The 27,553-nt window shown below is 49.0% G+C and overlaps 1 protein-coding gene across 3 annotated transcripts in view; it reads left to right on the forward strand.

Moving 5' to 3' along the window:
• The first annotated feature begins 6,483 nt into the window (after nucleotides 1–6,483).
• PSKH1 (protein serine kinase H1) overlaps nucleotides 6,484–27,553 on the forward strand; it is a 38,465-nt gene continuing 17,395 nt past the window's right edge. Inside the window, exons 1-3 of one of the 3 annotated variants that reach the window (XM_014947500.1) lie at nucleotides 6,486–6,509; nucleotides 8,158–8,323; nucleotides 9,461–10,492. In XM_014947500.1, the coding sequence (XP_014802986.1) occupies nucleotides 9,548–10,492 (945 nt within the window). In that variant the 5' untranslated portion in view covers nucleotides 6,486–6,509; nucleotides 8,158–8,323; nucleotides 9,461–9,547. Of the gene's footprint in view, nucleotides 6,510–6,994; nucleotides 7,038–8,157; nucleotides 8,324–9,460; nucleotides 10,493–27,553 lie in introns of those variants that run through there. The other 2 variants (XM_014947507.1, XM_014947514.1) reach the window with 2 other exon arrangements.

Below are 27,553 nucleotides of genomic sequence, written 5' to 3' on the forward strand. Positions count from 1 at the left end.
TTCTCTGGAGACATTCCAACCCCACCTGGACACGTTCCTGTGCAACCTGCTCTGGGTGGCCCTGCTCTGGCAGGGGGTTGGACTAGATGATCTCCAGAGGTCCCTTCCAACCCCGTGTGATTCTGTGAGCTCACAGAATGCCCTCCTGGTTCTCCCGAGCCAGCAGCTGCCTCTCGCTGTGTTTAAGGCTGGCGCCGAGGCGGGGGATAATCCGCCAATTCCTTCCTCTCCAGTCCCCTCAGCGCTGTGTTTAAGGGTGAGTTAATGCCGGATCCCCGCAGCCGGGCTAAGAGGATAAATGCCAGATGGGCGCAGCGCCCGTCGCCACGCCGGCACCTCTGCCTGGCCAGCATGGTGGGCTGGCCACCACGGGCACTCCCCATCCTCCTCCGGGGGATGCATGGCAGAAGGCTGTGCCACCACACAGCGAGACCTGGACAGGCTGGAGAGTTGGGCAGAGAGGAACCTGATGAACTTCAACAAGGGCAAGTGTAGGGTGCTGCACCTGGGGAGGAATAACCCCCTGCACCAGGACAGGGTGGGGGTGACCTGCTGGAGAGCAGCTCTGAGGAGAAAGACCTGGGAGTCCTGGTGGACAACAGGCTGACCATGAGCCAGCAATGGGCCCTTGTGGCCAAGAAGGCCAAGGGCATCCTGGGGGGCATCAGGAAGAGTGGGACCAGCAGGTCAAAGGAGGTCATCCTGCCCCTCTGCTCTGCCCTGGGGAGGCCCCAGCTGGAGCACTGGGACCAGTTCTGGGCTCCCCAGTTCCAGAAGGACAGGGAACTGCTGGAGAGGGGACAGCAGAGGCTACAGAGATGGTGAGGGGCCTGAAGCATCTCCCTTCCGAGGAGAGGCTGAGGGACTTGGCTCTTTTTAGTCTGGAGAAGAGAAGGCTGAGGGGGGATCTGATCAATGCTTATAAATACTTAAAGGGAGGGTGTCAGGAGGATGGGGCCAGGGTTTTTTCAGTGGTGCCCAGGGACAGGACCAGAGGAAATGGGCACAAACTTGAATATAAGAAGTTCCACCTAAACATGAGGAGGAACTTCTTTGCTGTGAGGGTGGCAGAGCCCTGGCAGAGGCTGCCCAGGGAGGTGGTGGAGTCTCCTTCTCTGGAGACATTCCAACCCCACCTGGACACGTTCCTGTGTGACCTGCTCTGGGTGGACCTGCTTTGGCAGGGGGTTGGACTAGATGATCTCCAGAGGTCCCTGTCAACCCCATGTGATTCTGTGGGAGCTGGAGGGCCACCAAAGCGGTGCTCTGCCAGGCCATCATCATGATAATGGCATTGGCATGCACCAAATTGTGCCACTTAGGTCCAGCCGGGAGGTTGTGGGTGCCTGGGAAGACCTGCAGACACCCACCAAACATGCAGGGTTGCATGGAGAAAGACGTCCCATGCCCTGGGAGATGTCACCACACGTGTCCCGCACTCTTGGCTATGTCACCATGTGTCCTGCACACCAGGACGTGTCACCACACGTGGCCCGCGCCCTCAGCTATGATGCCACACGTCTTGCAGCTGGAAGGTGTCCCCATGTCACCACACATGGCCCAATCCCTTGGCTATGCTGCCACATGTGTCCTGCAGCTGGAAGGTGTCCCCACATGTGACACCAGAGCACGTCACCACACACCCTGCAGGCACTGGAGGCTCCAAGGAGCCAGAGATGGGATTTGGGGATGCTGGACTAGGACTGGCCCTTGGGTCACTGCTTCTTGGTGACATGCCGTGGTGCAAGGGTCCATAGCAGAGCACTGCCCACCGTCACTGTGTCATCCCTTCAAGGAGGTGTCCTCAAGGCTATGAGTGGCAGTGTGACAGCAAGGATGGGCACACCAACCCCTGGGAAAGCTCTCCAGGTGCTCCAAAACTGGGACAAGCAGCTGGTGTCCGTCCTCCCCTTGGGTTCAAGGGTTTGGGGCAAGGATTTGGGATAGTCCTACGGTGGGAAGGGACAACGGTTTGGGACAGTCCCACCAGTGGAAGGGACATCATCTTCGTTCCTTCCCCCCGCAAAACAAACAGCTGGTGACCTGCACGCTGCCTGGAGTCTTAAAGCATCTGCCCAGGTTGAAACCCTGGACTGGTGAAGGGGGGAGGGTGGGAACTGGTGGCCCCTGACCACCGGGCACCTCTGAGCAACCAGCGTTCTGTGACAACCCACCGCTCCGGTTATGAAACTCCGGCGACCTACTTTACACTCCCCGCTTTTGTTCTTAATTCCCAGATATGGCCGCTCTCCAGATTTTGCCCATCAAGGCAAATTAATTGGAGTAGATCCTAATTTGCTCTCTGCTATTCTTTGGGCAGAAGATTAAATGCTCTGCAGACATTATCTCCCTCTCTCTTTTCTAAGAGACAAACCTGAATTATTAAAAAAAAAAAAAGAAAAGGGGATAAAGGAAGGGCCGAGTTGGGTTCAGATGACGTTTGAATTCACTCTTTGTAATCGCAGAAGGGGCCGGGGAGGCTCCCGCATCCCCAGGCAGCTGGAACCAGATGGTGACTCTATTCCGGGTGGCTGTGTGAGCGAGTCATCACACGTGGCATGGTGACACGATGGCCAACCTTTCATGATGGATGGATCCGCCGTTCCTTTGCTCAATGAAATTCCTCCTGGTGAAGGTACCAGCCAGGGAGTGACTCCTCGTCTGTGGGGACGCACTGGGTTTCTCCAACAGGATGGGCTGAAGCCATGTCAGGGCCACTGGAGGAGGTGGGACAGCTCGTTGCCCTCCCACACACCCCAGTGTCACCATCCCAGCCTGGTGTCCCCATGGAGGAGCACAACCAGGCACCAGCCTGGCCGGGCAGAGCTTCCTCCAGCCGCTCTCCAGGGGGAGAGGAAGCACCAGGAGCCGCACGTAGCCTGGAGGACACTATGTCACAGGGCTGGCCACCACCCAAGCTCGCCTGGGGATTTCTGCCGAGCCAAATGTCCAATTTTCCATAAGGAAATGCCAAAAGGCAACCTCAATCCCCACAGATCGGATGCAGCGGGCACAGCTGAGCCGGAGTCACCTCTGCCACCGGGGCTGTGCTCAGCCCCCCAGGCTGGCACCCCCTCTGCACCCAGCTTTGGGGCTGGTTTTTTCTCCACCGGGGCATATGGAAATTTGGATTTCTTTTTTTAAGCAGCTTTAATTGAACATCCTCCCTCTCCGACCTCTGCTCAGCTTTGCCGGGACAACCTTGAGCTCTGGCCCAGCATGGCCACTGACACTCAGGTTCGCTCCCGCCTGGGGCTGGGATGTGGTGGGGAGGAAATCCAGGTTTCCCTCTTCACCGCGCGTCCGTTTGACGGCAGACGAGGGACCCTGCTGTGCCCCATGACCTTCCTATGGCCCAGCACAGCAGGAAACCCCGGGGTCCCCAAATTGCACCATGCCCTGGATATGCAGCAACGTCCCAGGGCAGCTGGGGGGGTGCCAGGGGACGCTGGAGGTGCTCGTTGCACCCTGGTGAGACTCCGGATTCAGACAGCAGCACTTCAGGCAGGCGTTGGATGCAAAGGGAGCTCTGGAGGTCTCTTGTCTAAGCTCCTGCTCCAAGCAGGGTTTACCTCGGAGCTGGAACAGGCAGCTCAAGGCTGGAGCTGGGCATCTGCAAGGAGGGAGGATTCTCCACCTCTCCAGGTATCCACCATCAGCTTGGTGGTCCCAAGCCTGCCTTGATGCCAGCTGCTTCCACAGGAGGACCCATGAGGAAGCTGCTGATGGGAGAGGCAAAGCCCCAAGGGGAACCCATCCTTGAGGAAGGATGGTGGTTCCCAGGAGGGAGCAGCCAGGCCGTGGGGCCACCTCTACTGCTGCTCCTTTGTAACAATCCCTGCCCCAATGGGCTGAATCCTTCCCACGGTGCCACAGGCAGGTCTTGGGGGTAAGAGCTGGCAGGGGATTTCTGAAGGAAGGAGGAGCAGGGAGAGGATCCTCTCTTGGGAAAGCAGCAGCTTGGAAGGGAGGTGGCAGAACCAGGTGAAAGTCAGTCAAGAAACAAGATGACAGCCGTGTGACAGGGGAGTGAGAGGCTGCAGAGTCTCAAAGCTGGGCACCTCCAGTGGCAAGATGCTAACCCTGGCCATGAAACATCCCTTGCTGGAGAAATTAGACCAAATAACAGATTTTAGGGGCCAACTTTCACTGACCCCAAACTCAAATCAGTTGCCCAAACTGCCAGACAGTGGCTCACATAGAGGAGAAGAGGGTTCTCCAAGATCCCTGCTCACTCCCAAGTTCTGTCACAGGTTCTACACTTCTGCTGTGAGCTGTGGGTCCTTCCCAGCCTCGGCCCTGAGTAGTTTGCCGGGCAGGTATGTTGGATTTGTTCAGATATGTTGGCTTTGTGCAGATACATTGGCTTTGTTTGGATATGTTGGCTTTGTGCGGACGCGTTAGCTTTGTGCGGATGTCTGGTGTGATGTTCTCTTGCCTCCGGTGGGTCTCAGAGCACTACTGCGGCATAAATAATACAAGAAAGAGCCACTCTGATTGAAGTTCTCAGAATTCCATGGTTCTGGCCCAAGAGTTCAATATGTGTTGGCTCTTTGACATTTTTGTGCTGGTAATTAGCAGTGGCGATGGACCTGTAGCTGCCTCATTTGATGTTCTTATGAGCTGGCGAGGAAAAGAAGCTGGGAGGAAGCGACTGATGGAAAATGCAAAACCCTGAGGAAAACCCATCCTCGCAGAGTGGTTATCCCCGTCCCAGCTGCTGTGGCCCAGGTGAGGCAGCCCCGTGTTCTGCATCCACCCGGATCAGCTGAGCTGACAAGGAGAGGTGATTTTTAATTTGCTGGTGGCACTGAGCTGGGATGACCTTGAGAAAGTCTAAAATAACAGGCTCGACTTTAACAGGGACACATGCAAGGTTTTACACGTTGGGCACAGGGTAAGTCACCTCCCAGGGACAGAGTGGAGAACATGTGGGAAACATCTCCAGAAGGAAGATGGAAGGGTTATAGGGCTGAAAACACACCAGTAGCACCACTGCTGTGTGGGAAAGCAAGAACAGGCTAATTTCCCTCAAAGGAAACTCTACAACTCACCAGATCTGTCCAGTCCGGCCCAATCAGCCCCTTCTCAGACATCTCACTCATTGCATTTCCGTAGCTTATCTGGAATTAACACGGAAAAGAAACGGATGACAATAGCAGGCGTCAGCAGGTACAACTTCTATTACGGAGTGACTTACTAAGCATTTTAACCAGCTATAGAGCCCAGGAGTGTTAAAATAAAAGCAGCTATTTTTAAAAGCATGGTAGGAGTGTGAAAATAGCCCCTCTCCACTCAAACCACGTCGGGAATGACGTGACAGCCAGGCTGGAAACAAAACACGACAGTGTGGCATTTGTGTTTTCCCTGGAGAAAGGAGTGTCGTCAGCGTCTCCGCAAGAAGGTGTCATCCCTCGCCCTGCTCCGTCCAGGTCACTCTAGGGTTGAAACATGGAGCGTTTTGTTTAAGGATGGAGAAGGGGGATGAGGAAGAAAGTTGCCCGGCAGTTCCCAAGCAAGCTTTGCAGGTTTTTGTCGCACTTAGTAGCTGGGGAAAAGAAATGAGAAAGGAATGTGCCTCGTTATTCTGTTGTGCACAAGAGTGAGCCCACAGGGACCTGCCAAAAAAACCAGGGCTGACGCTTCCGGGCGATTTTCTTGCAAAGGGAGTGTTTTTCCAGAGCCCTGCAGCCCAGCGGGGAGCCCTCAGAGCCGCTCGGTGGGAGCAGCTCTCCCAGGCGCTGCTGGGGAGCCGTTTGGGTCGGTTTTGGCTCCAGAAAGGAGGCGAGGAGTTGTCCCTCCTCAGGCAGCAGTGTCACGGTGGCTGCCCCTCAGAAGGGCGAGTGTGGGGAGTGGGAATAACGTGCAAGTTTCGGGGGGGGGATGTTCCTGCTCAAGTGGTGGGGCTGGGGGCACCCTGGGACCCGTGGGGCTGAAGGGGGCCCTGGGCCCTGTGGGGTGACAGGAGTCCTGGAGTCCATGGGGCTGAGGAGGTCCCAGGGCCTTGTGGGACTGAGGAGGGTCTGGGGCCTGGGGGGGCTCCTGGGGCCTATGGGGCTGAGGATTCCGGGGTCTGTGGGGCTGAGGGGGATCTAGGGACCTGTGGGGCTGAGGGATGCCCAGCCTTGTGAGTCTGAGGGGGCCTCTGGGGCTCTGTGGGGCTGAGGGGATCAAGGGGCCCGTGGGGCTGAGGGGCCTCTGGGGCTCTGTGGGGCTGAGGGGATCAAAGGGCCCGTGGGGCTGAGGGGCCTCTGGGGCTCTGTGGGGCTGAGGGGCCTGAGGGGCCGGCTGCCCGGGGGCGGGCCCGGGAGGCTGTTCCCCGCAGCCCCGGCAGGGGGCGCCAGAGCGCGAAAGGCGGAGGAGCGCCCCGCCCCGCCTCGGCCCCGCCCGCCGCCGTCTCCGCCAATCGCCAGGCGCGGTGTCCCCGCCCGCTCCCTCCCCCTCGGCCCCGCTCCGGCGCACGGTGATGACGTCAGAAGGCGGCGCCGAGCCGCGGGGCCGGAGCTGAGGTGAGTGTGGGCTCGGCCGCCGCCCGGGGCCGCCCGCTTCGCTCCGGGCCGGGGGGCGGCAGCCCCGGCTCCAGCCCTGGCCCGCCCTCCTCCGCCTCCTCTTCTCTGGGGCGTCGGTGGCTCAGCCCGGCGGCGCGACAGCCGTGCGGCCCGCCAGGGCGCGGCGGGCCCGGCGCTTCAGCCCTCCCGTTGTCCGGGGGCAGCGGGTCCAGGCGGGCCCGGAGCGTCCCCTCACCGGGCCGGGGAGGGTGCGGGGCTTCCCAGGCCTGGAGCCGTGACTGCGGCGGGAGGAGCTACCCGCTCAGCCTTGGGTTCCCTCCCTGGAAAGGATGGGGGGAAAACAGCCTGGTTCGGGATGAGTTATGAAAAATAATAAGAGTTTGGGAAATCCCGGTTGGTTTGACCGGTTCTATCCTGCCGCCGGCTCTGGCATAGCTGCCTGGAGTGCTGCAGCAGCCCCAGCCCCCGTTCTCCCCTCAGAAACCCACCGAAGGCTTACACTGCCAGCCAGGGGGCCGGTAACACCAGGTTTGTGTCAGGCAATAAGATGCACTTTGAAATTTATTAGTGAAATGAAAGGTGAGGTGTGGTGAGGCCTTTTTTCCCCACTGTGCTGCATCGGTGTAAGTGTGATCTGAAGGTTGCTGTGTGTGAGCATTTCCTAGTGTAGTTCAGAGCTGATATCTTCAAGTTCCCCTATAATTTGTGAGGTATTTAATTGGTGGTGGAAGGACTGCTAGACCTCGGGCGGGTTTGCCAGGCGGCTGACACTCCTTATCCACGGGGACACCCTCAGGTATAAAACTGCTCAGGCCCTGATATTTTCAGAGGGGTAGAGGATGCTTCTGATGAACCAGCAGGAGTTGAGGTGTTGCCCAGCAGAGCCATGGGAGGCAACGTGCTGGGTGTCCAAGGAGAGAAGCAGGTGGATGTTGAAGCATAAACCCCATGTTCCTTCTCACCACTTACAGCCCCAGCTCGGGTGTGCTGCCCTCGTGCCAAGAGTTTGGCACCTGCTGAGTGTGGGATTTTCCTGCTCAGAGGGGGCTTGTAATGCCCTGTTTCTCTAATGCATTAGTTCCTTTTCCCAGACTCTTGGTGATTAATACACAGGAACGTTTCCACCTGCGCTGATGTGGAATTAAGAGTTTGGTTCCTGGCTGTGGCATTTATATACAACATATGGATTTATATACAACATTTTCCAGCTCAGTGTTTGACCCTTCTCATTGGTTTTGTTTACGGGTGGGACATTTCACACAAGTGTGGAATTGCTCTGTAATAACCTTGTTTGTGGGTGCTCTCATTCCCTTTGTCTGTTAACCTGGTGTGCTTTAAGGCACAATACGTAAACTGTCGGTGTGAGGTATTATTCAGGAATAGCTGTGGTATTTATTTTTTTGACTTAGTACTTTAATCTGAATGAACACCTAATTGTAGGACAGCCCTTGGTGAAATTCAAATGTCAGTTAAGCTTTCTGTGAAGTTGGTTTTTATTTCTACTGCTTGCACCCTTGTATAGGCATGTTTGTTCGTGGTTGGTGTGCTTGACTTTGTGGTACTGCCAGGAGATCTTAGGTGAGAAATTACTTTGTTGATGTCTGCTTTTTAAAATCAAATCTTAACTAAAGCCTTGTATTCTTTCCAGGTTGGATGTAGAGTCTAAACTTCTTCCGGGTGTTCCTCTAAAACATTTCTTCTTTCTCTGTGTATTTCCCCTGATGGAAGATCAGCCGCAGTTCGTGTTCTGTGGTTCATGCTGAAGAGCTGCTTGGAAGAGGTGGTGAATGAGTGAAGAGAAACGTTTGGTGATAGTAAGGCATACAAATTACGTTTCAAGGCTAATGGCTTTTCTGTGAAGGCTCGGGCACCGTATTGATGGGCTCTGAGCCACGGAGTAGAAGTTTTAAAAGTGCGTGGCTAACTGCCAGAACGCATACAGGGGGATTCGCTGTCTCCTCGCCAGTCAGACTGTTTTAATTAGCACCTAAAGATTTGTTGAGGTGCAGCTGATTTGGTTCTGCTGGAATACAGTGTGATGAGCAGGAACTCCCTTTTGTTTTCCTCTGGAGCAGCTGGTAGAAATTCCACTTCCTACACCCAACTCCGTATGGAAAACCAGAAGTGCCACTTGGTAGCTGAAGATGCAAAAGAAAGCAAAGCTGAGTCAGGATGTTAAAATGTGTTAAAGCCTTCCTTGATTTCTTTGGGTTTGGAGGGCGAGGGAATTGCTGGTTAAATAAGGGCTGCCTTCTTGCAAGGGATGCAGTAAGTTAAGTGATAATTAAAATGCATCTTAAAACCAATGGGCCTCTGTCTCCATATCCCCTGCCTCCTGGGCAGTTTCTGTCATCCCCGGGAGCACAGTAGTGGGAGGTTTATGACACAGGTACAGCTTCAATATAAAGAAAACCTTAGGAAGATTTGTTAAATGACCATGTTGCTGAGATGCTTTGTGGAGTTTCTATTGAGAAATTTCAAAACTCTTAAGATTGGGAGTGGCTGCTGTGCTGTGAAGTTGAGCAGACGAAACAAAATTAAGGAAAATGCTCAACTCTTTCCTGAATAAGATTTTTCTGAAGTGCTTGGGGCTGGCCAAGAAGACCTCCAGAGGTCTGTTCCAGCCTCAGCTATTCTGTGACGCCGTGATTCATTGCTCAGCTGGGAGCGTTAAACAAACTATGCTTAATAAAAAGAGATATTGTGTGATTCCCAGAGATATCTGTTCTGACCGTGATGGTGTTTTACAGGCCCTCTCTTCTTCAGGTTGTGATGAAAGCCGGGATGTGTTGTGCGTGGTCGGTAGTATAGTAAAGTGAAAACCCCAGACTCTTAGTTTGTGGTAGCCTCACTCTGTTGAGACATCAACCACTAGTGGTTTTTTTTCTTCCTGTTTGAAACTTCGCAACACTGATTCCTATTTATCTGTTTCTTCTCGTTCTTTCCCTAAGGTTCAGATGCGGGAATTGCCCCGGATGCGGTTGCTGCTGATGCTGCCCTGGGAAAATGCCTTGACAGGGAATTAACACTGTTCAGTGATGGGCTGTGGGACAAGCAAAGTGCTTCCCGAGCCCCCCAAAGATGTGCAGCTCGACCTGGTTAAAAAAGTGGAACCGTACACGGGCCACAATGACATCTACAAGCATTTCATCAAAGATGACTGCGGGACCGTTATCAAAGCCGGCTCTCCCTCCCCTCCCCGCCACGCCAACCCCTACCCTGGGAACCACCTGCCCACCCTCGTGGACCAGCTGGAACCCCGCAGGAACAAAGTGGCTAAGTACCGTGCCAAATTTGACCCCCGAGTGACGGCCAAGTATGACATTAAGGCCTTGATCGGGAGGGGGAGTTTCAGCCGCGTGGTGCGGGTGGAACACAAGGCTACCAAGCAGCCCTACGCCATCAAGATGATAGAGACCAAATACCGGGAGGGGAGGGAGGTGTGCGAGTCGGAGCTCAGCGTGCTGCGCCGGGTCCGGCACACCAACATCATCCAGCTGATCGAGGTGTTTGAGACCCAGGACCGTGTCTACATGGTGATGGAACTGGCGACGGGAGGAGAACTGTTTGATCGAATCATCGCTAAAGGTTCCTTCACCGAGCGAGACGCCACGCGGGTGCTGCAGATGGTGTTGGATGGCGTCAAGTACTTGCACACCCTGGGAATCACGCACCGGGACTTAAAACCAGAGAATCTGCTGTACTACCATCCGGGAACGGACTCCAAAATCATGATTACGGATTTTGGACTGGCAAGTGCTCGGAAAAAGGGAGATGACTGCCTGATGAAAACCACGTGCGGGACTCCGGAGTACATTGCTCCCGAGATCCTGGTCAGGAAGCCCTACACGAACTCTGTGGACATGTGGGCGCTGGGTGTTATCTCCTACATCCTCCTGAGCGGCACCATGCCCTTTGAAGATGACAACCGCACCCGTTTGTATCGGCAGATCCTGAAAGGAAAATACAGTTACTCAGGCGAGGTGAGTGTGGCAGGGCTTATGGTGAGGGAAAGTCCAACGAGCAGCTCTCCAGAGGTGGGTCCCTGTGGTGACCAGAAGCTGGCTGTCGTGTGCAGGGTGGTAACATTACCAGGGTTGTTCTGGCTTTTTAAACCCCTTCCTGTCTTCTGTCTGCTTTCAAAACTGCTTCCAGCGCAGCGTAGTGAGCTCCTTTAAAAAAAAAAAAGTGTGTCTAAAGAAAGAAGAGATCTCTTCCTGTAGAGCAGAACTGGAGGGATCGACAGAACTGGGATGCTTGTGGGTTTCTGACTGGGGAGACCTCAGCCCTGGTGAGCTGCTGTTTCACCCTTCACTGTTGAAACCCCTGCCAGGGCGAGTGTTTGTAATGTGGCGTGTACATCCCTAGTCTGATTCCTGATACAAATCCAAGTGTAGTCTGAAAAATACCTTTGCTGAAAGCTGTGGTTGTGGCAGGGCAAAAGGGCGCTTGGCTTCTTAGATCTGATGACATGGGCGTTTCTGAAATTGGTCTGCATTGTCTCTGAGCTTAATATGTGACAAAAGTGAGGGCTGAAGGATAGTTTTCTTAGATAACTATGGAAAGAGGAACCTTGGGGGATAGAGTTTAGGCAGACGTCCCCTTACTCTGTGGAATGGCTGGGTGCCAGGCTGGCACAGCTTCTGCTTACTGGTGATGGTGGGAAATCTCAATTACCAGTGCAGTTGCCAAGTGCAGGCACAACCTCACTAAAAATTACACTTGCAGATTTGGATCCCTCCCCACTTTCTGTAAGTTGCATTTTTGCCTATAACCCTCACTGGAAATATTAAACCCCGAAACTTCTATAACCTCCTCCTCTTTAATAAGAGAGGAGAGTGTTTAGATTCCAGAATGCTGTGACTTTGTGAGATGAAGCCCGCTGGGAAAGTGTTAATGAGTTGCTAAGTTTATGATGCTGAAATGACAGTAAAATAACTGTCAAAAAATAGAATAAATTAATGATTGTTCTTGGATTTTTAGGTGTGAAAGGTATATTGGCATTTTAATGATGGATGGAAGGAGGCTAACGTGCTGAGTTTTTAAGCATATTAAGCTACTTTAGGATTGCATTTAAAGAAAACCAAAACAAAAGATCACTCTCTGAAGGGTTTTCGGAGGTGTCAGTGAGTAGTTTCTACTTGGCCAGCTTGTGTTAATAGACTGAGTATCCAAGTTAAAAGAAGCTGAGGAATATTGGCGTCTGCACAGGAGGCTACTGAGGAGAGCCCAGACATGACAACTTTGTGAATGTTTGTGTTCTTCCCATGCGCGCTCCTCAGAAGGTCTCCTGGTGCAGAGAGGAGACACAAATGTGAGGAGCCGTAAACCACCAAATCTGGCACTTTCTGGACCCGAGTGTATTACTGCCTTTGGAAACCGCAGCACTTGATTAATTTCTTGCCAACAGTATTCTATCGACTGCTTTCTGGAACTCCGAGCCTCAGCTGACTTTGGCAGCCTTTGCTTCTTTTGTTAATTTGCCGCGTTAATATGATTTATGAACCAGCTGCAGAGCTTTAAGCGTGCAATCGGGTTATCCTAATGCAGAAATAGATTAATTGCCAGCGGCGTGTGACATCTGCAGGGTCACACTGAAAGGCAATGCCTCGTTACCTAATTTGCCCTAGAACCAGCGGCAGTGGGTCTGTTAGAAATTACTTTTCATGTGTGAAAAGGCCAGTTCACACTGACCCTTGTCATGTAGCAAAACTCATTTTAAGTGTGTCCACCTCCTCGTGGGTTCTCATTTAAAAAGTAGGTAGGTGCTAGCTTGGCTCACCTTGGGTATTGGCCTCTGGACAGCAGACTTTAGAGCTTTCTAAATTCCTTAGCCAAAAGGTTTGGTCCTTTTTTAGCTCACTCCATTCTGTTAAGTCTTGGCCATTCATTTTTCTCCTCTCCTTCCAACTCTTTTACTTTGAAGAAGCAGTGTGGTGTAACGGGGTGGGGTTTTTTTGGTGAAAGTTACCCTTCTTTAGGCTACTTGTAATCTTTGAGATGGAGTGATACCTGAGCGCTGTTGGCTTTGTGTCGTGGCATAAAAAGGTCTCTCTGATTGCTCCCTGCTTCTTCCTGCGGGGTTTCGGAATTGTTTCTTTGATACCTCTGAGCATTTGGCTGATGATATAGAGAGTGGTCTCCACGTGACTCCGCGAGGTTTCCGGAGTGTTAGTAGCTGATTTTTGGGGGTGTGTGTGTATACACCTGGGGGGGTGTGTATATACACCTGGGGGTGTCATGGTGTATATATAATTTGGTTCATTCCCTCAGTGCGTGAGCTTTTGTGACATTGAATTTTGTCACTGTCATTCAACTTTGTCACTTGCTATTTTTACCTTTTTGCAGATTTTTTTTTTTTATTAAGTTTCGTGTGTTAGCCAGGACAGGTTCCCCCCATTATTGTGAAATGTGGTAATTGTGGAGTCTTAGAAGCAAGTGGTGGGTCTGACCCCTGAGAAATGATGCTGCTGAGGTTAGAAACAAGGCCGAGGAAGTAGTGAGAGACCACGAGATAAATTGGCTGATGTTTGGGGTGGACAAACTTGGAGTGGTCCCATGGGAAGACGGGCGGTCTGAATTGTCTGTAAATGATGGTGGGCCATGGAGGCGGTGCTTACCCTTCAGAATAAGCAATTTGAGGTTAAACACTTCTGATCTTGATCCTTATGATACTTATGATTGGAAGCTGATTGATGTTAGGAATCAGTGTTACTGTTGCATGGGCCCTTGCTGTGCTGTGCCTGTCAGCCACCTGCACTTTAATCATAGAATCATAGAATTGTCCAGGTTGGAAGGGACCTTTCAGATCATCGAGTGCAGTTCTGTTTCCCCTGGAAAAATAATGCAGAATTAAAAAGCATCTAAAGAAGGGCAGTGTGAGTGGGCTGGCTTCCCTTTGAAGACCACGTGAACAAACCAGAGCCCGCCCTTCCTCCAAAAAAATACGTGTTTGGGGGAGGCTCTGCCCAAGCAGCACGTCCATAGGGAGAGGAACTGTCCTGAGGGTTCCCTGGGGGAATTCAGTTTGATGTCCTCTGGTCCTCGTGTCAGAACTGAATTATTTTGAGAAATTTTGTGATTTCATAGCGACACTGGATGCTTGGAGGTTGTACACACAACAGTGACATGCGTGCCACGGAGAAAGTGTTAGACTACATATTCTGAAAGTGCCAGTGCACAAGCCTGAAGGATTTTACTTGTTATCCCACCACAAATTACATCCTTGAGGAGGCTATTACGGATACTATGTGTGACACGAATGGTTGTTTTGGAAAATTGGAGAAGTTTTACTGCTTGGAAAGCAAATATATGTCAGCCAATAGCCCCGTATATTTTGCCCAGATGCTTTCTGTTCTTCTAGAACCAGGGAAAATCGATGCTTTCATTTACCAGTGTAATTAAAGCCATACCCCTAAATTGCAGGTGTGTTTGAGTGTAGCCAGGTATTGGCAGGAGATGCAGTAACAGAATGCCCAATTTGTGAATAAATTCTAGGTGGAATCAAAGTGAGCCTGAGATTTAGAGGTGTCTGGCATGTTTCCCACAACCTTGCCAGCTTTCTTAAAGCCATCTTCTAGACTTTTAAATGCTTCCACATTTCCAGCATTCACAGAAAATTGCGTTTCTTTTTGTGCGTGTGTCACACTGGAAGAAGTGGGAAGATGACAGAAATGAGGCTGGTGAGTTTTTCAGACTAATGGAAGTGGCAGGAGCTGTAAGCCCTGGTTTGTTTGGAACAAGAATGAGCAGAATACTTGTCTGCGTGTCAGAAAGTCTCTGATTAGATGCAGGAGAAGAGATTTCGGGGGGATGACTGCTGTTCTCTCTGTAATGTGAACTTTGAAGATGTGAGATGGAGGAGGAAATGTTAAAAGGAGCCTTTGAGGTAAAGTGCCCAGAGCTTGACAGCTTGAGCTGCCCAGCTGAGACACAGAAGGAGGGAGCCATCCTCTGAACCGCGGTCCCGTACCGTGTCACGCAGCAGCAGCACTGCTGGTTTGCTGGGAATCGGTGCCGAGTCCCACTTTTTTTGAGAGGTCTGGCCTCAAAACCTGGTGGGAGAGGACAAAGCTGTATTGAGGGAGGAATAAAAGCCAAGATGCACGCTGACCTGAGAAAGGAGCTCCGTCTTCCTGAAAAAACAAGTGAGCTCGTGTCCAGCTCCTGTAATTGCTTTGTGACAGGGACCCTCTTACCCTGCTCTCCTGTGCCTGGAGTGTGAGGGCTCTTTGAAGAGGCTGTTAGCAGATCAATAGCAGAGGTATCCCATAATAGCTTATTCAGGTACTGCTGACATCACTGCTCTGATTATCTCTTGTGTCTTCCTGTACTTTCTGAACTGCTTGGGGTGATGGGCAGGGTGAGGAATGAAGAAAAGCTGCCTTTGTAACTCCGGCAGTGCTTTTGTTTTCCTGAGCATCTCTGAATAAGGGTTACTTGGGCTGCTGAATTTTAATTGAAATCTTGGGGTTAAAACTGATTTCTGGAGGATAAAAAGTTGTCTGAGGAATAAAGCTGGAATTCCATTCACAGTTTCCTCTGAATTTGAAAGTGTGGAAATGAACATGGGGCCATCATTACCCTGCTAAGGCTGGCTTGCTCCGGGTCTGGTTCAAAGCTTGTCCTTCTCTTGAATACTGATACTTTTATGTTGCTTAACGCACCTGGGAAACTTGCTGGAAGAAGTGGGAGATAATGTGTTGTGGATAAATTGGGAAGCTGGGCTCAGGATTGGTCTAGTTTTGATACCTGATTTGGGCAGATCCTTTCCCTGTGAAGTCTGTTTTCCCATTCACAGAACAGAATCAGCTTTTTGTGGTGTGTTCACCATGGGTGAGGTTGGTGGGTGCCCATGTGGGAACATCTCTTAATCAGTTTCAAACCAAAAAAACCCCTTCTTCTAAATAATGGTGCTGGTGGATCCATTGATCAATTGATCAGTCCATTGATGCAAGGAGAGACGTGTTTGAGATGTGAAGGGAGCCAAGTATTGCGGGTCTGTAGGAGCTCCAAAAGGGACTTGGCAGCCACAGGGCGAGATGATCTGCTTTTGTGTGGCTTGCTTAGGTTTTCCAGTGGTGTTTATTAAAGTCCCTCACCAAGGGTTCTTGAAGGAACTTTGCAGCTGTAATGCAAGAGTGGCCTCTGCGTGGATCAGCAGTTTGCTGAAGATAAGCACAAGGTTGAAATACGTGGTCGGTTCCATGGGGAAGAGGAAAAAAAAGGTAAAGATTGAAGGATCTGTTCCCTTCTGCCCAAAAGTGATCAGGACAAAGTTCACTAATGAAGCTGATGATACAGAGCTCTTCAGATGGTGAAAACAAGGGCTGTGGGCCTCCTGGGTGCAGGTTGCTGGGGACCTTCGAAGTTGTGCTGGGGGTGTCCAGCTGTCAGGGCAGGTACTGCACGTCTGGATTGTGGTTTGGAGACAGCGTTATTTCAAGTGAGTTTGAGAATTGAAAATCAATCCCAAGGCTTATCAACTCCCACGGGCTAATTTTACTTGCTGTATAATATTCCTTTGGAAGGGCTAAACATGTAAATAGTGAGGAGGATAAACAATTTCTATTAAATGGGAATGTTTTTGAACTCTTTAGTTACGACCCGATGCTGGAGTTCCCCTGTAGGTAGGTGAAAAAGTAGGCAATGTATACTAAGTGGTAATAAAAAGTGCATTTTGCAGATGAGAAAATTAGTTTAACTTCCATTTCTCCTGCAGAAATGTGTTTTTTTTTTCCTTGGGAGAAATGAGTCTGTCTTGACATTATACATCTATAAAGGAAACGTGGTGTGAATTGCGTTCTGCTTGTGACTCTGCCCTTTTCTGTTGGGTGACTCATTGAGATTTGAAGCCTGAATGCAGAACCCACACGGTCATTTTCCCTGGCTGGCTTGCTCCCTGGTGCCCTTAATATGATGGCTTCAGTCTTTGACAGCTCCTCTTGCCAGTTGGTTTTGCTGTTTAGGGTTGGTTTTTTTTTTTACTTATTTTCTTTGCACTCCTAACAACATCCCAAGATGCTGTCTTCCATGGTGCCTCTACTGTCAGATAGGGAAGGGTGACAGCAGTTTTGGGGCTGGCTGCTAAAGCCTCATGTGTGTTTAAGCCATTCTTTCTGATGCTGTGAGCACGCGGTGCCTCTCCTCACTGGCTTTATGTGCAATATAAGCCCTTCTGTAGTTTCAGAAACATGAGTGCCCTTCACGTGGGGGCATGTTTAGAAACTTGTCCCCTTCAAACCGAGGATTCTTACCAAAGAAGAGAATCCTCACCAAAGGGTGAGGGTCCTCACCAAAGTTTAATTTTTAAGGCTTGTCCATTCTTCATTTTAAAACTGTCCTTTTCATTCTACGTCAACAGCAAACCCTTTAACCAGGCTCTGAACCATGGCTGAACCTTTGCAGCATCCCTTTTTCCTGAGTTCACGAGTACATTCTTACTCTGTTCTCATACATGCAGATCACTGCCATGCATTTTTTGTATAACTTGTTTCCTTGGCCACGTGTCCCCAGATTTCTTCTTCTCCATCTCTTAAATAAAGAGATGTTACCTACACTTTCTCCCTGGGTTCACCTGGTCCATGGCTGCTTGTTAGCAGAGATCATAACGCTGACGGGGTGTGCTGTGCTCCATCCCTCTGTCCCTGTGATGGATAGCAGCTCCCTAGGGTGACCCACAAGGCTGGGGACTTGTTCTAGCCTTGACTTCTGGAGGTTGTAATATGGAAAAATTATTAAAATGCACATAAAAGTAATGTAAGTAACAATTTTATAGTATTTTTGTAGCAATGGCACCTTTTGAAGTTAAGTCAAATGAAGAGCACCTGTTTCTAAACCTAGATGCCATTTTTTGTGATAATATTATGATGAAATTGATGGCATTCATGAAGTGGTTCTGCTTTATATTTTGCAATAAACTGGCAAGCTCCAGTGGAGACAGCAGTGTCAACAAAGAGTTGGTCTGGCTTCCCACAGTACCGTGGGGCAGTGCATCCCACTGATCTTAAAATTACAGGAAGAGTTGGGCACAAAGTGACCTCAGGAAGTTCTCTGGTCCAAACCCCTGTTCTGAGCAGGGCTAAATTTGAAGCTAGATGAGGTTGCTTAGCACCTTGTTCGCTCAAGCCTTGAACGTTTACAAGGATGGAGATGTCACCACCTCTCTGGGCCCTCTCCTAGTGCTGCCCCAGTCTTGTAGGAACTGTATTTTTTCTTTACATTTGAATTTACCTGGTTGCAGCTTGATGGTCACTACTTGCCTTTTCACTCTGAGACATCTGGCGTGGTGTCATCCTCTGTGTAACCGCCCTGGTGGTCCTGATGGACGTACTTAGATCCCGTTTCTCCAGCTGAGGTTCTTCTGGGTTGTGGTCCTGCCCTCCTGCACATCAACAGCTCCTCCAAATCTTGGTCAAAAGCAACCAAGAAGCAAGTACTAAAAAACGTAATGCTAAAGAGAGGTTTGTGGCACAAATGGCTTCAGATCAAACCGAAGGACAGGCTTGATGTGCAGAATTTGTATGTGCATAGCATTTCCCATTTCCCTTCTTGAGCGTTCAGTGTCTTAATGATCATCTGCCCTAGCTTGGAGGTTTACCAAGTTAAATGCAGATCTTGAGTAAACTCTGCAAATACTGCTATGGATAGGTTCAGGCTGGAAGAATGCACTTAATTACGTGAAAAATGAATTACCCTAGTAGGAGATGAGTGCAGTAGTGTGAATGGTGTTCCCGTAATAACTAACACGGGCCATGGTAAGTAAAGAAACAAAACACTTTCTGCCCAGACAGTGTTCCCTGCCTGCCCGTGATAGCCAAAGCAGGAAGAATGAAGAGTGCTGGCAGTGCATCAGCAAACAAACCCTGTGCCTGTGCTGGTACTTGCTACCTGACAGACAGCAAGATAAAAATATGCAATTTCAAACCAGGTGATGGATGCTTCCACCGTGAGTTATTATCCCAAGTATATCTGCAAGGTGTTTCCAAAATGTGTGGAGGCAGGTTAACAGACTGCAGAGGACTTGTAACCCCTCAAATCCCTCACGACTCAACATGGAGTAGACAGATGACAGTCCTGTCAACTTTTAATATTAAATTTCCTGCTTTTCTTCCACTTTCTGAGACAGAATGGGGTACAGTTTGAACACAGGCTTCTTCTGACTCAGGTGGGAGCTGGTTACTGAATCTCCTGTCCCTCTCCAAAGGGACTGATCAGAGATTGTATTACGACTCTGGTCAGATTTTCTAACAAATTACAAACTTCTACTAAAAAAGGCACAAGCAATAAAAAGAATATGGTTGGTAACCTACTCGACAACTCCCTTCCTATAAAAGTTGTGGGTAGAAAGGTGTAGCAGGAGGGATCTGCAGGGGAAAAAAAAAAAAGACCAAATTTCCTTAGTGTTTTGCAGGAGAGCTCAGTCAGTACAGAACAAACGCATTCACATTTTGGAAGTGACTTTTTAAAGAAAAAAAATTTCCATGTTTTATTATTTTGATGACAAAAAATTATAAACACTTCAGAAAAAATACCATTTTAGAAAAAATCAAGTGTTTTCATAATGTATTAACTTATTTTCTATGTTATCCTATGTTTCTATGTCCCAGAAATTCATCCAAGTTTTTTCCTGCAGTTCATAACTGTAGCTTTGTTATATATCATAAGGCTTTGTGTAATATGCGATGTGCTAATGAAATTGGTTATTCACCTATTTTTCAACTGTCCTGAAAGGGGGAAATCTCTCTTTTTGGTCCCAGAAATTCATCCAAGTTTTTTCCTGCAGTTCATAACTGTAGCTTTGTTATATATCATAAGGCTTTGTGTAATATGCGATGTGCTAATGAAATTGGTTATTCACCTATTTTTCAACTGTCCTGAAAGGGGGAAAACTCTCCCCCTGATGATTTCCTGCTGGCACATCTTTTTAAGACAGGCAGTACCCTGAGTTTGGACTAGAGCATGTCTTCTCTATGGACACAAACTTGAATATAAGAAGTTCCACCTAAACATAAGGAGGAACGTCTTTCCTGTGAGGGTGGCAGAGCCCTGGCAGAGGCTGCCCAGGGAGGTGGTGGAGTCTCCTTCTCTGGAGATGTTCCAAACCTGCTTGGCCATGTTCCTGTGCAACCTGCTCTGGGTGGCCCTGCTTTGGCAGGGGGTTGGACTGGATGATCTCCAGAGGTCCATTCCAACCCCGTGTGGTTCTGTGATTCTGGAAACCATTCAAAGCAGATTAAAAAAAATTGCCAGGAACAGAGAAGCACCACTGCCCTCAAATGTTTGCATTGGTCTTTCATCTCCTGCATTTAAAAAAAAATAATAAAATAAAGACATGTAGCTACAAGAGGCCAGGAAGGCTGGTGTCTGTCTCCCATTTAGTGAAGAATTGCCTTTGTGCAGTGGCCTGTGCTGCCCTTTGCTCTGAGAGATGCTCCTTACAAAGCCACCTCCTTCTTGCCCTGCAAGGTGTGACCATCTCCTTGGCCTCTGGTCTTCATGCCAGAAGAGAGGAGAGATTCCGAACCAGCAGAGTGGCCAATTTTTTGCTCTTCTCCCTGGATTTTGAGTGTCCCCAGCTGTTGAAATAAAGCATAACAAGGAAGACAGGGTAGCTGAAGGCAAGGTTTTAAAATACAGCTTTAGTGCTCTTTTGTGTGATCATGCAAGCCTCTGGGACTATGTTTTAGCCATCTTGGGGGAAGAAAGACTTTTTTACTTATAGCAGCTGCTTTGTTTTTTTCCTGTAAGCCACATTAGATGATAGAAGTGTTTTACAATAGTCCTGTTGTTAGAGAAATGTATGCATTTCTTTCTAAAAATTAGGTTTGATTTTTTTTTTTTTTTCTCCCCATGTAAGGAAGAATTGGTTTTTTTATATAAATCCCTGAGCCCTTTGCCTGGAAAAGGAGGGGGGAAAAAAAAATCAATTTACAGAGGAATGTGCTTTTGCATTTCAGACGGCTGTGAGAAGGTGGTGATTTTTAAGTAGAGCTACAAGAGTGTTGGCGAGATGGCTCTCTGCTGGAAAGGGCACTGCGCTCTGCTTTGAAGAGCTGAGACACTTGAAGAGGATGAAAGTGTGCCTCTCCTGGCACAGAACACCGAGGCCAGCCCAATAAATGGACTTCTTTTAGCTTCTGCTCTTTTCTGTTAATGCAGGGGCTGAGGAGTACAGGTGGGTTTGCGTTGCTCTGTGCGTACCCGAGGGCTGAAGTGTTTGTCTGGATCTCTCCCGCTGCGGGAGCGGAACATCTTACGCTCTGTGAAACACGGTCAGCTCAATTAAAACCTGGAAAATCCTCCTGCGTGTATGAGTGACCACGCTGCCACAAAACTTCAGCTTGTATTGGGAAACGCTTTGTTTATAGGTGAAGAAACACCTTTTCCAGTGAAGGGGCTCCGAAACCAATGTATGCATTTAAAAATCAATCCCCCTTTGCTTTGATGTCTTCTTGGGGGATTTTTGGAGGGTTGTTTCCTCTGATGCAAGGACTTTTCTCCAAATCATTCCTTTTGCCTTTTTTATGATGTTCTTCAGTTTATGTTGCAGCTCCAAACCCTAGGGCAGGGCAAGCAATGAGAGCGGTGATCTTTCTCTGCACTGGTCTTTCATTTCAATACAGCTGCAGTCTGCGACGCCCCGTTAAGAGTTTGCACGTGACAGAATTGTGCCTGTCACCAAGTCAGTGAATTTTTGAGTTGGTGCCTTGTAGCTGGTGAGTTGGCCGGGCTGTCCCGTAGGTTGGGTTTGCAGTTTCTGTGGCTGGAAGCATCTACTGAAACAATGAGGTGGAGACACCATGTGTGTCACCGCGGTGGCTTGTTTGGACTGTAAACACTCAATTGGTGTGTTCAACAGAGGAGACCAGGGAGGAAACTCCATCTGAGCCTCCAAGCCCCTAGAAACTGAGAAAGGAGGGAGTGAATCTCCATGGAGAAGAGTAATGTGGTTTTTCCCAGTAATTTCATCCGACTCCCTATGTGCCTGCGCCTGCGCTCTGTACCGGGAGCACCCACAGGTTCAAGGCAGGGTGAAAGGCAGCAGCTGAGCATTTTGGTAAAGATTTTTGGGTGAACAACTGGGTTTGGGGAAGCGGTGCACAGCGTATGGCGTGTAATTAGTGTAAGAGTGGAGGAAGGCAGGAGCCACATCCAAGGGAAGAAGACTTGTGATAATGCTGTGATTTGATATATTATATTTTTTTTCATTTTTGCATCTCTAGGTCCTATAAAATCCTGTTAATGGTGGAATACTATTTCTGCAGAATTAGGGATATAGGGATAAAGGGACATTGGTAGGGTAGAAAAAGAATATTAAGCTGCCTCTGTGCAGAATATAAATTATTAACAGAAAGGATTTAAACTATAAACTGCCATTGATGTCTGTGACTCCTGTACAGTTCCCTGAAACTAGGCTGGACAGTTTCATCTTTTATTTTTGGCTGATTTAATTCCTTTGCTTTCTAAATACAAGAGCTCTCCTCCCCTCCCCTTGGCTGGAGACCATCGGCGTAGGGCCAGGAAAGGCTGGGTTTGAAGTTCAGCTGCTCCTGGATGTGGCTGTCACCCATGAGCAGGGCTCAAGCACTCGTTGTCTTCTGTCCTTGCTGTCACACGCTGGGGAGTTTGTCACAGCAAGTCCTAGAGGGGGGGGTGACATCTTAAACTGCTTCAGCTGGATTTGCTAGACATGGTCTGCTGAAGACTTGGGGGTGATACGGCTCCAGAAGATGATGTGGAAGTACAAAACTAGAAGAGCAGTGCTGCTCCAGAGGCACAGGGTGCCTGTAGAACATTTTTAAAGTGGGGTTTGGGGAGTGGCTGTAAATGTGTTGCACTCTGAAGAAAACTACAGCATCTTCTTGGCTTCCATCTGAGCTCCTGGACTGAGCACCAGACCTCGAGGTTTTGAAGAGCTGGCGCTGGGCTGTAGTTCCAGTGGCTGTTCCCCTGCTGCAGGTTAAATTAAGCTAGTTTCAGTTAATCAAAACTGAGCTCTCCAAAGGAGGGCTGTAAGCACACACCTTGCTGCAAATCGTTTTGTGGCCTGTGATTGCCCCTGCCTTAGAGAGAGGCAGGCTTGGACCTGGAACAAGGTGCAGTTGAGGGTTGGCTCAGGCTTCCTCTGATCAGAATCTGGGACTTCCCTTGCAGTTACAGCGTGCTCCTGCCCTGGGGTGAGACACAGGAGGGGTTAACCGGCATACGTGGCATAGGTACGAAGGCAAGGTTTTGATTTCAGACAGTTAAAATCTCTTTTCAGCTGCAAAAAAAATGTTTTGGGAAGCTTCTGGTGGTACCGAGTTGGATGGTTTAAGAAGGTGCTTCCTAAGCCCAGAGTTTTTCTTGCTAACCTCTTTACCTAATCCCTCAAATCCCTAAATCTGACAAGATTGCAATGGAAGCTTTCAGGCTGGTAGACACAAGGGGAACTGGGTTAGTTGGTTTGAGCTGGACGGGGTGGCTCAAACCATGAGCGGTGCATCTGAGTTCCCATTTTTGTGAGCTTCAGCCTGGTTCCTCTGCTCTCCCCACCCCCCTTCCCCCAGGGGGTGCTGAGAGAGAAATCCCAGGCCTGTTTTCCAGTCCCTTTGTTATTGAAGTGGATGCTTTTATGGATTTTTCTGAAAACTGAGCTTTTGCTAATACAGCAGATTAGCGTTGATTGGTGAAACGGGAGCCAGGCAGGCAAGTCGAGGAGAGGCAGCAGGTTCTGGTGGTGGCTATTGAGGGACACCCGCTGTTAGTGCAGCGTCCTCCTGGCTGCTGCTGTGTGTCTACAGCTCCTCAAGTTCCATCAGCACCACACACAGCAGATACACCCAGCATTTCAGGCACTCGCAGTGATTGACTGAGGAGTTTGATTCTGTACCTAACAAAAGTAGAATTGAGCTGTCTGAGAAGGAGAGTATTTGCATTTTTCCTACCTTTGTCCATGTCTGAAGAGTAATTTCGAAGGGATTCTTTCACAGTGGGATCATTCTGAGAATGGTTATGTAGCTCAGACATACGAAAGGTTTCTCATTATGGCTGGGATGCCTCAAAAGACTTTATTTACTGTTGTACCACACGCTGACAGGAATGTCTAAGTTACAGTTTCTTATCTCTTTCCTCTTAGTCTTCCGTATTTTTTTCATTTGCTTTTAGCTTTACAAGCTTCAGGAGTTTGGGGTGGCATTCTTAAGCTACCATTTTGCTTAAGTGGCTGATATTGAAATATTGAAGAAAACTAGCTGGGTCTTGGATAAGAATGTCAAATCATTTCATGGCATACTCATCTTCCAAAATTGGTAGGAGTTCCCGTACCTCCAGTGTTTGGCCCCAGGGCTTAGCAAGGGTGGATCCACCGTTGGAGGGGTCTTTAGCTATTTCCTGAAGGTGGTCCGTGGTCTCTGAAAAATCCCTGTTTGGAAACACACTGCAGCAGTGACGGCTTTGCTTTGGAGACCTCGTGTGCCCTGAACGTGTGCCAGGCGTGTGGAGCTCCTAAATAGTCAACATGGGTAAAGCCAATGAGTGCAATAACCGTAGTTAACAAATGGAGATGGTGAGTTACCCACGTCTGCAGGCAAAGGAGGGGCAGGATGTGAAGTGTTCCTCCTCTTCTGGAAGGAGGGAGCCCTCTCCTCTTTCTCTGGCTTTGGGCAAGCAGCCTTGTCTCACGTGTCCTCTGCATCAGCTTCTACCTTCTGTGGCAGTGGGCGAGAAATACTGTGGGAGAGGGGGTTTGGCACGAGGAAAAACTATGTTTATCCACTTACTGCTACAAATCATTTTGTCCTCGTCTGCCCTTCGTGCTGAGCAAAATTTCTTTGCCTAGAAGCTAGGAAAAAATAATGGTCTCCAGGCTTTCTGAGGACAGAAGCCAGCAGGCAGACCCTGATGCACGGCACTTTCCAAATCTGCCGCAGGTGATGCAGGGAGAGCCTGGGGAGCAAATCTTGTATTTCCCCAGACCTGTTGTGTTAAAATTGGCATTTACTCGCTGGCAGCTCATCAAAGTGGAATATGTAGTGAGTGTGGTTCTCTAGAAGTTGCCAAAGGTGCAGTGGTATTTGGGGCTTTATTGGCGAACCCAGCTGAGGAAGGGCGGGTACGTTCCTGCTTGTTATATTTGGAGATGACATTGACTGGGAAGGGCTGCAAAGTGTGTTAAATTCCAGGTGGCCCTGACAAATTTGAGCAATTCAATGGCAGGTGCAAATTTAAAAAAAATAAGAGCAAGCTAGTGCACAAAAATAGGTAAAGAACAGAAGGTCAGGAGATGTTGGCTTCTCAGAAAAGGACCTCTCTATGAATCACAAACTATTAAGTGAGACAGCAATAGCACGCTTGTGGGAAAAGGTGAACTTAGTGGGGTGTACAAAGAGAAAGACGGGCTGCATGGGGTGTAATGAGTGCATCTGGTGGCTGCTGCAGTGGGCCAGGCTGGAGCTCTGACACTTCTGGACAGCGGACTTCAAAAAAGCCGCGGGCTAAGCAGAGAGACTTGACAGAAGATCAACAAAAACAATCATGAGTCAAAAAACCCACAGTCTCCAGAAGATTGAAACATTTTTGGCTCTTTGGCCTTAAGAAGGTGTTGTCATAGCAGTTTGCAAATATGCACAAGGCTGGTTGGAAGAGGAAAAGGAATAATCTCTTTTCCAGTTTATGTCAAACAAGAGCCTTAAATTGCACTCAGAAAGATTCACGTTGGACCTTTGCCAACATGAGTGTGTCACAGAATGACAGAATGTGATTCTTGGGGGGGAGTGTGTGTCCCTCTCCTAAAGCAAACTTTCCTGGGGGATTCCTGAAGCTATCTGGAAGAAGAACTTAGGAGTCGTCTGTCAGGAATGATGTATCTGTGGTGGATCCTTTGGGGACCGTGGGATGGATCGGATGAGCCCTGCATGTCCATTGCAGCCCTGTTTTTACCCTGATTTCCATAAAGCAAAGTTTATTGAACATTGCTATTGTCCTTCAATCTCCCACAATTAACTGTTTAATTTCTAAGGTCTGTTTCAGCCCAATTTGAGCAACGTGGAGAATTCAAAGGCCTGAATGAATTTCATAAAAGTCAGTGGCTTAGTAGGAGAGAGAAATAAATTCACATCCTTGCTGCAGGAAAGGTAATTAAATATCAGTGCAAATTTATCCAGGCAGCTGATCAGCATGTGTTTATTTCTGGACAGGTGGGATGTGCTACTGCCATGGAGGGGACATGCCAGTACCAGCTGGGGACAGGGAGGAGAAGCACTAGAATCATAGAAACCTTGGTTACAGGAGACCTTTGGAGGTCTCTAGTCCCATTCTGCTTGAGATGAGATGAGATGGGACCTAGATGAGGTTGGCTGTGACTTTGTCTTTCTGAGTTTGAAAGGCTTCAAGGATGGAGATCCCCCACCTCCCTGGTGACCTCCTCCACTTTCCAGTGATTTATTTTTCCCCTTGGTATTTCTTGATATGAACCTCTCGAGGTGCAGCTTCTCCCTGTTGCCCGTTACCTCATTTGGACCTGTATGGCTCTGTGATCCTTCTAACCACTTCCAGGTAAATTCAATCTGCTGTTAGATCGTCCTTAGACTTCTCTTTGCCAGAATGAACCAGCCTGGCTCCTTCCACCCCTCCTTGCGGGCCATGGGCCACAGACCCCTGACCATCTTGGCAGCCCTCACCTGGATCTCCTCCACATCCTCCTTCAACTGGGGGATTGAAGTAGTCAGTATGATTCCACCTAGGAAACTGAAACTTCTGGTTTTCTTTTTAGATAAAAAAAAAAAAAAAAAGATGTAGGAAACAGCAGGGTAAGATATAGCAGGGGGAATAAAATCACATTAATATAAGATTATAGCTGCCAAATGAGGTATGTGTAAGCTAGGGATGTTTGAGTTGTCCTTGCTACTTTGCTTTTTTTCTTCTTGTGTGTATGCAGTTTGGTGCAGTTTCAGTGGCATACTTTGTTGTTCACAGGGTCTCTGTCTCCTTCACTGAATGGTTTGGGTGCTGAAAGAGGCTGAGGAGATTTTTAAGGAGAAATGCGGTGGAGCGGGATCTGTAACAGTTGTCCTGCCCCTGTTAAAATCCAGTTGTCCTGGATTTTAACGAAAACTTCCCAAATTGTGCCAGGAAAGATGACTGTAAAAGAGTCACCCAGAACTGAGCTGCGTTAGACCAAGCAAACCTACTTTAGTGTCTGCCCATGTTTTATGAACTTTCAGCAATAGTTGATAGCTACGTTACCTATGCAAAGCAGCACCTTCTGGGGGAGAAACAGGAATGTCATTAGATTGGGCTCTACCAGCCTAACTTGGGAAGTGCTCAGATACCTAAACCTGGGCTTTTAGGAAATGCTTGAACGGAAGACAGGGTATTTCACCTCCTCCGACCCGTGCCTGGGTTGGATTCTGATTAAATTAAAGGGTGAATTTAAGGAAGAAAGGAAGGGTGAGCTGGGCAGCGGAGCTTGGGCACTGCTGATGTTTTCAGCAGAGCTTCTCATCCACATGCTGCCCTCGGTGCTTGGGCTCAGGGACATTAATGAAGCCCTGTGCTGTCCCCAGCAACCAAGGGGAGCTGGTGACAGCCGGGGAGGAGGGCACGGCTGGACTAGCAGCTAAGGCTGTCTTAGGATTTACTCTCCCTTGTTCCTTCTCTTGTAAGCACCCAGGGCTTGTGCATCGACAGCTTGGAGCCTGTGGGAGGGGGGATGTGTGTAAGTGGAAGGTTATAAGCTTATCTGTTCACCCCCCCCCTGCACTAATCGGCGTGATAAAAGAGTCTTCCTCCCTGTCAGGGACCACCATTCCTTAGCTAAAGTTGGAATTGGTACATAGAAATGCTTATTAGCTTCAGTTCCAGTTCTCAGCCAATACATCTCTTAAGATAATAATTCCGGATGAGAGATCATCGTTCAGATCAAATTTGAATTTTCCTTTTGAGAATAAAAACGTTATCCTGAAGGTGTCAGGATACCCAGACGTCATGAACAGATTGGGAAAGGTTTTTCCCAGTTTAGTTACTGCAAATACTGCTGTGAACTGGTGCTATGGCAATACCTT

This window comes from Calidris pugnax, unplaced genomic scaffold, assembly GCF_001431845.1.
Source record: "Calidris pugnax isolate Ruff unplaced genomic scaffold, ASM143184v1 scaffold30, whole genome shotgun sequence".
Taxonomy (NCBI): domain Eukaryota; kingdom Metazoa; phylum Chordata; class Aves; order Charadriiformes; family Scolopacidae; genus Calidris; species Calidris pugnax.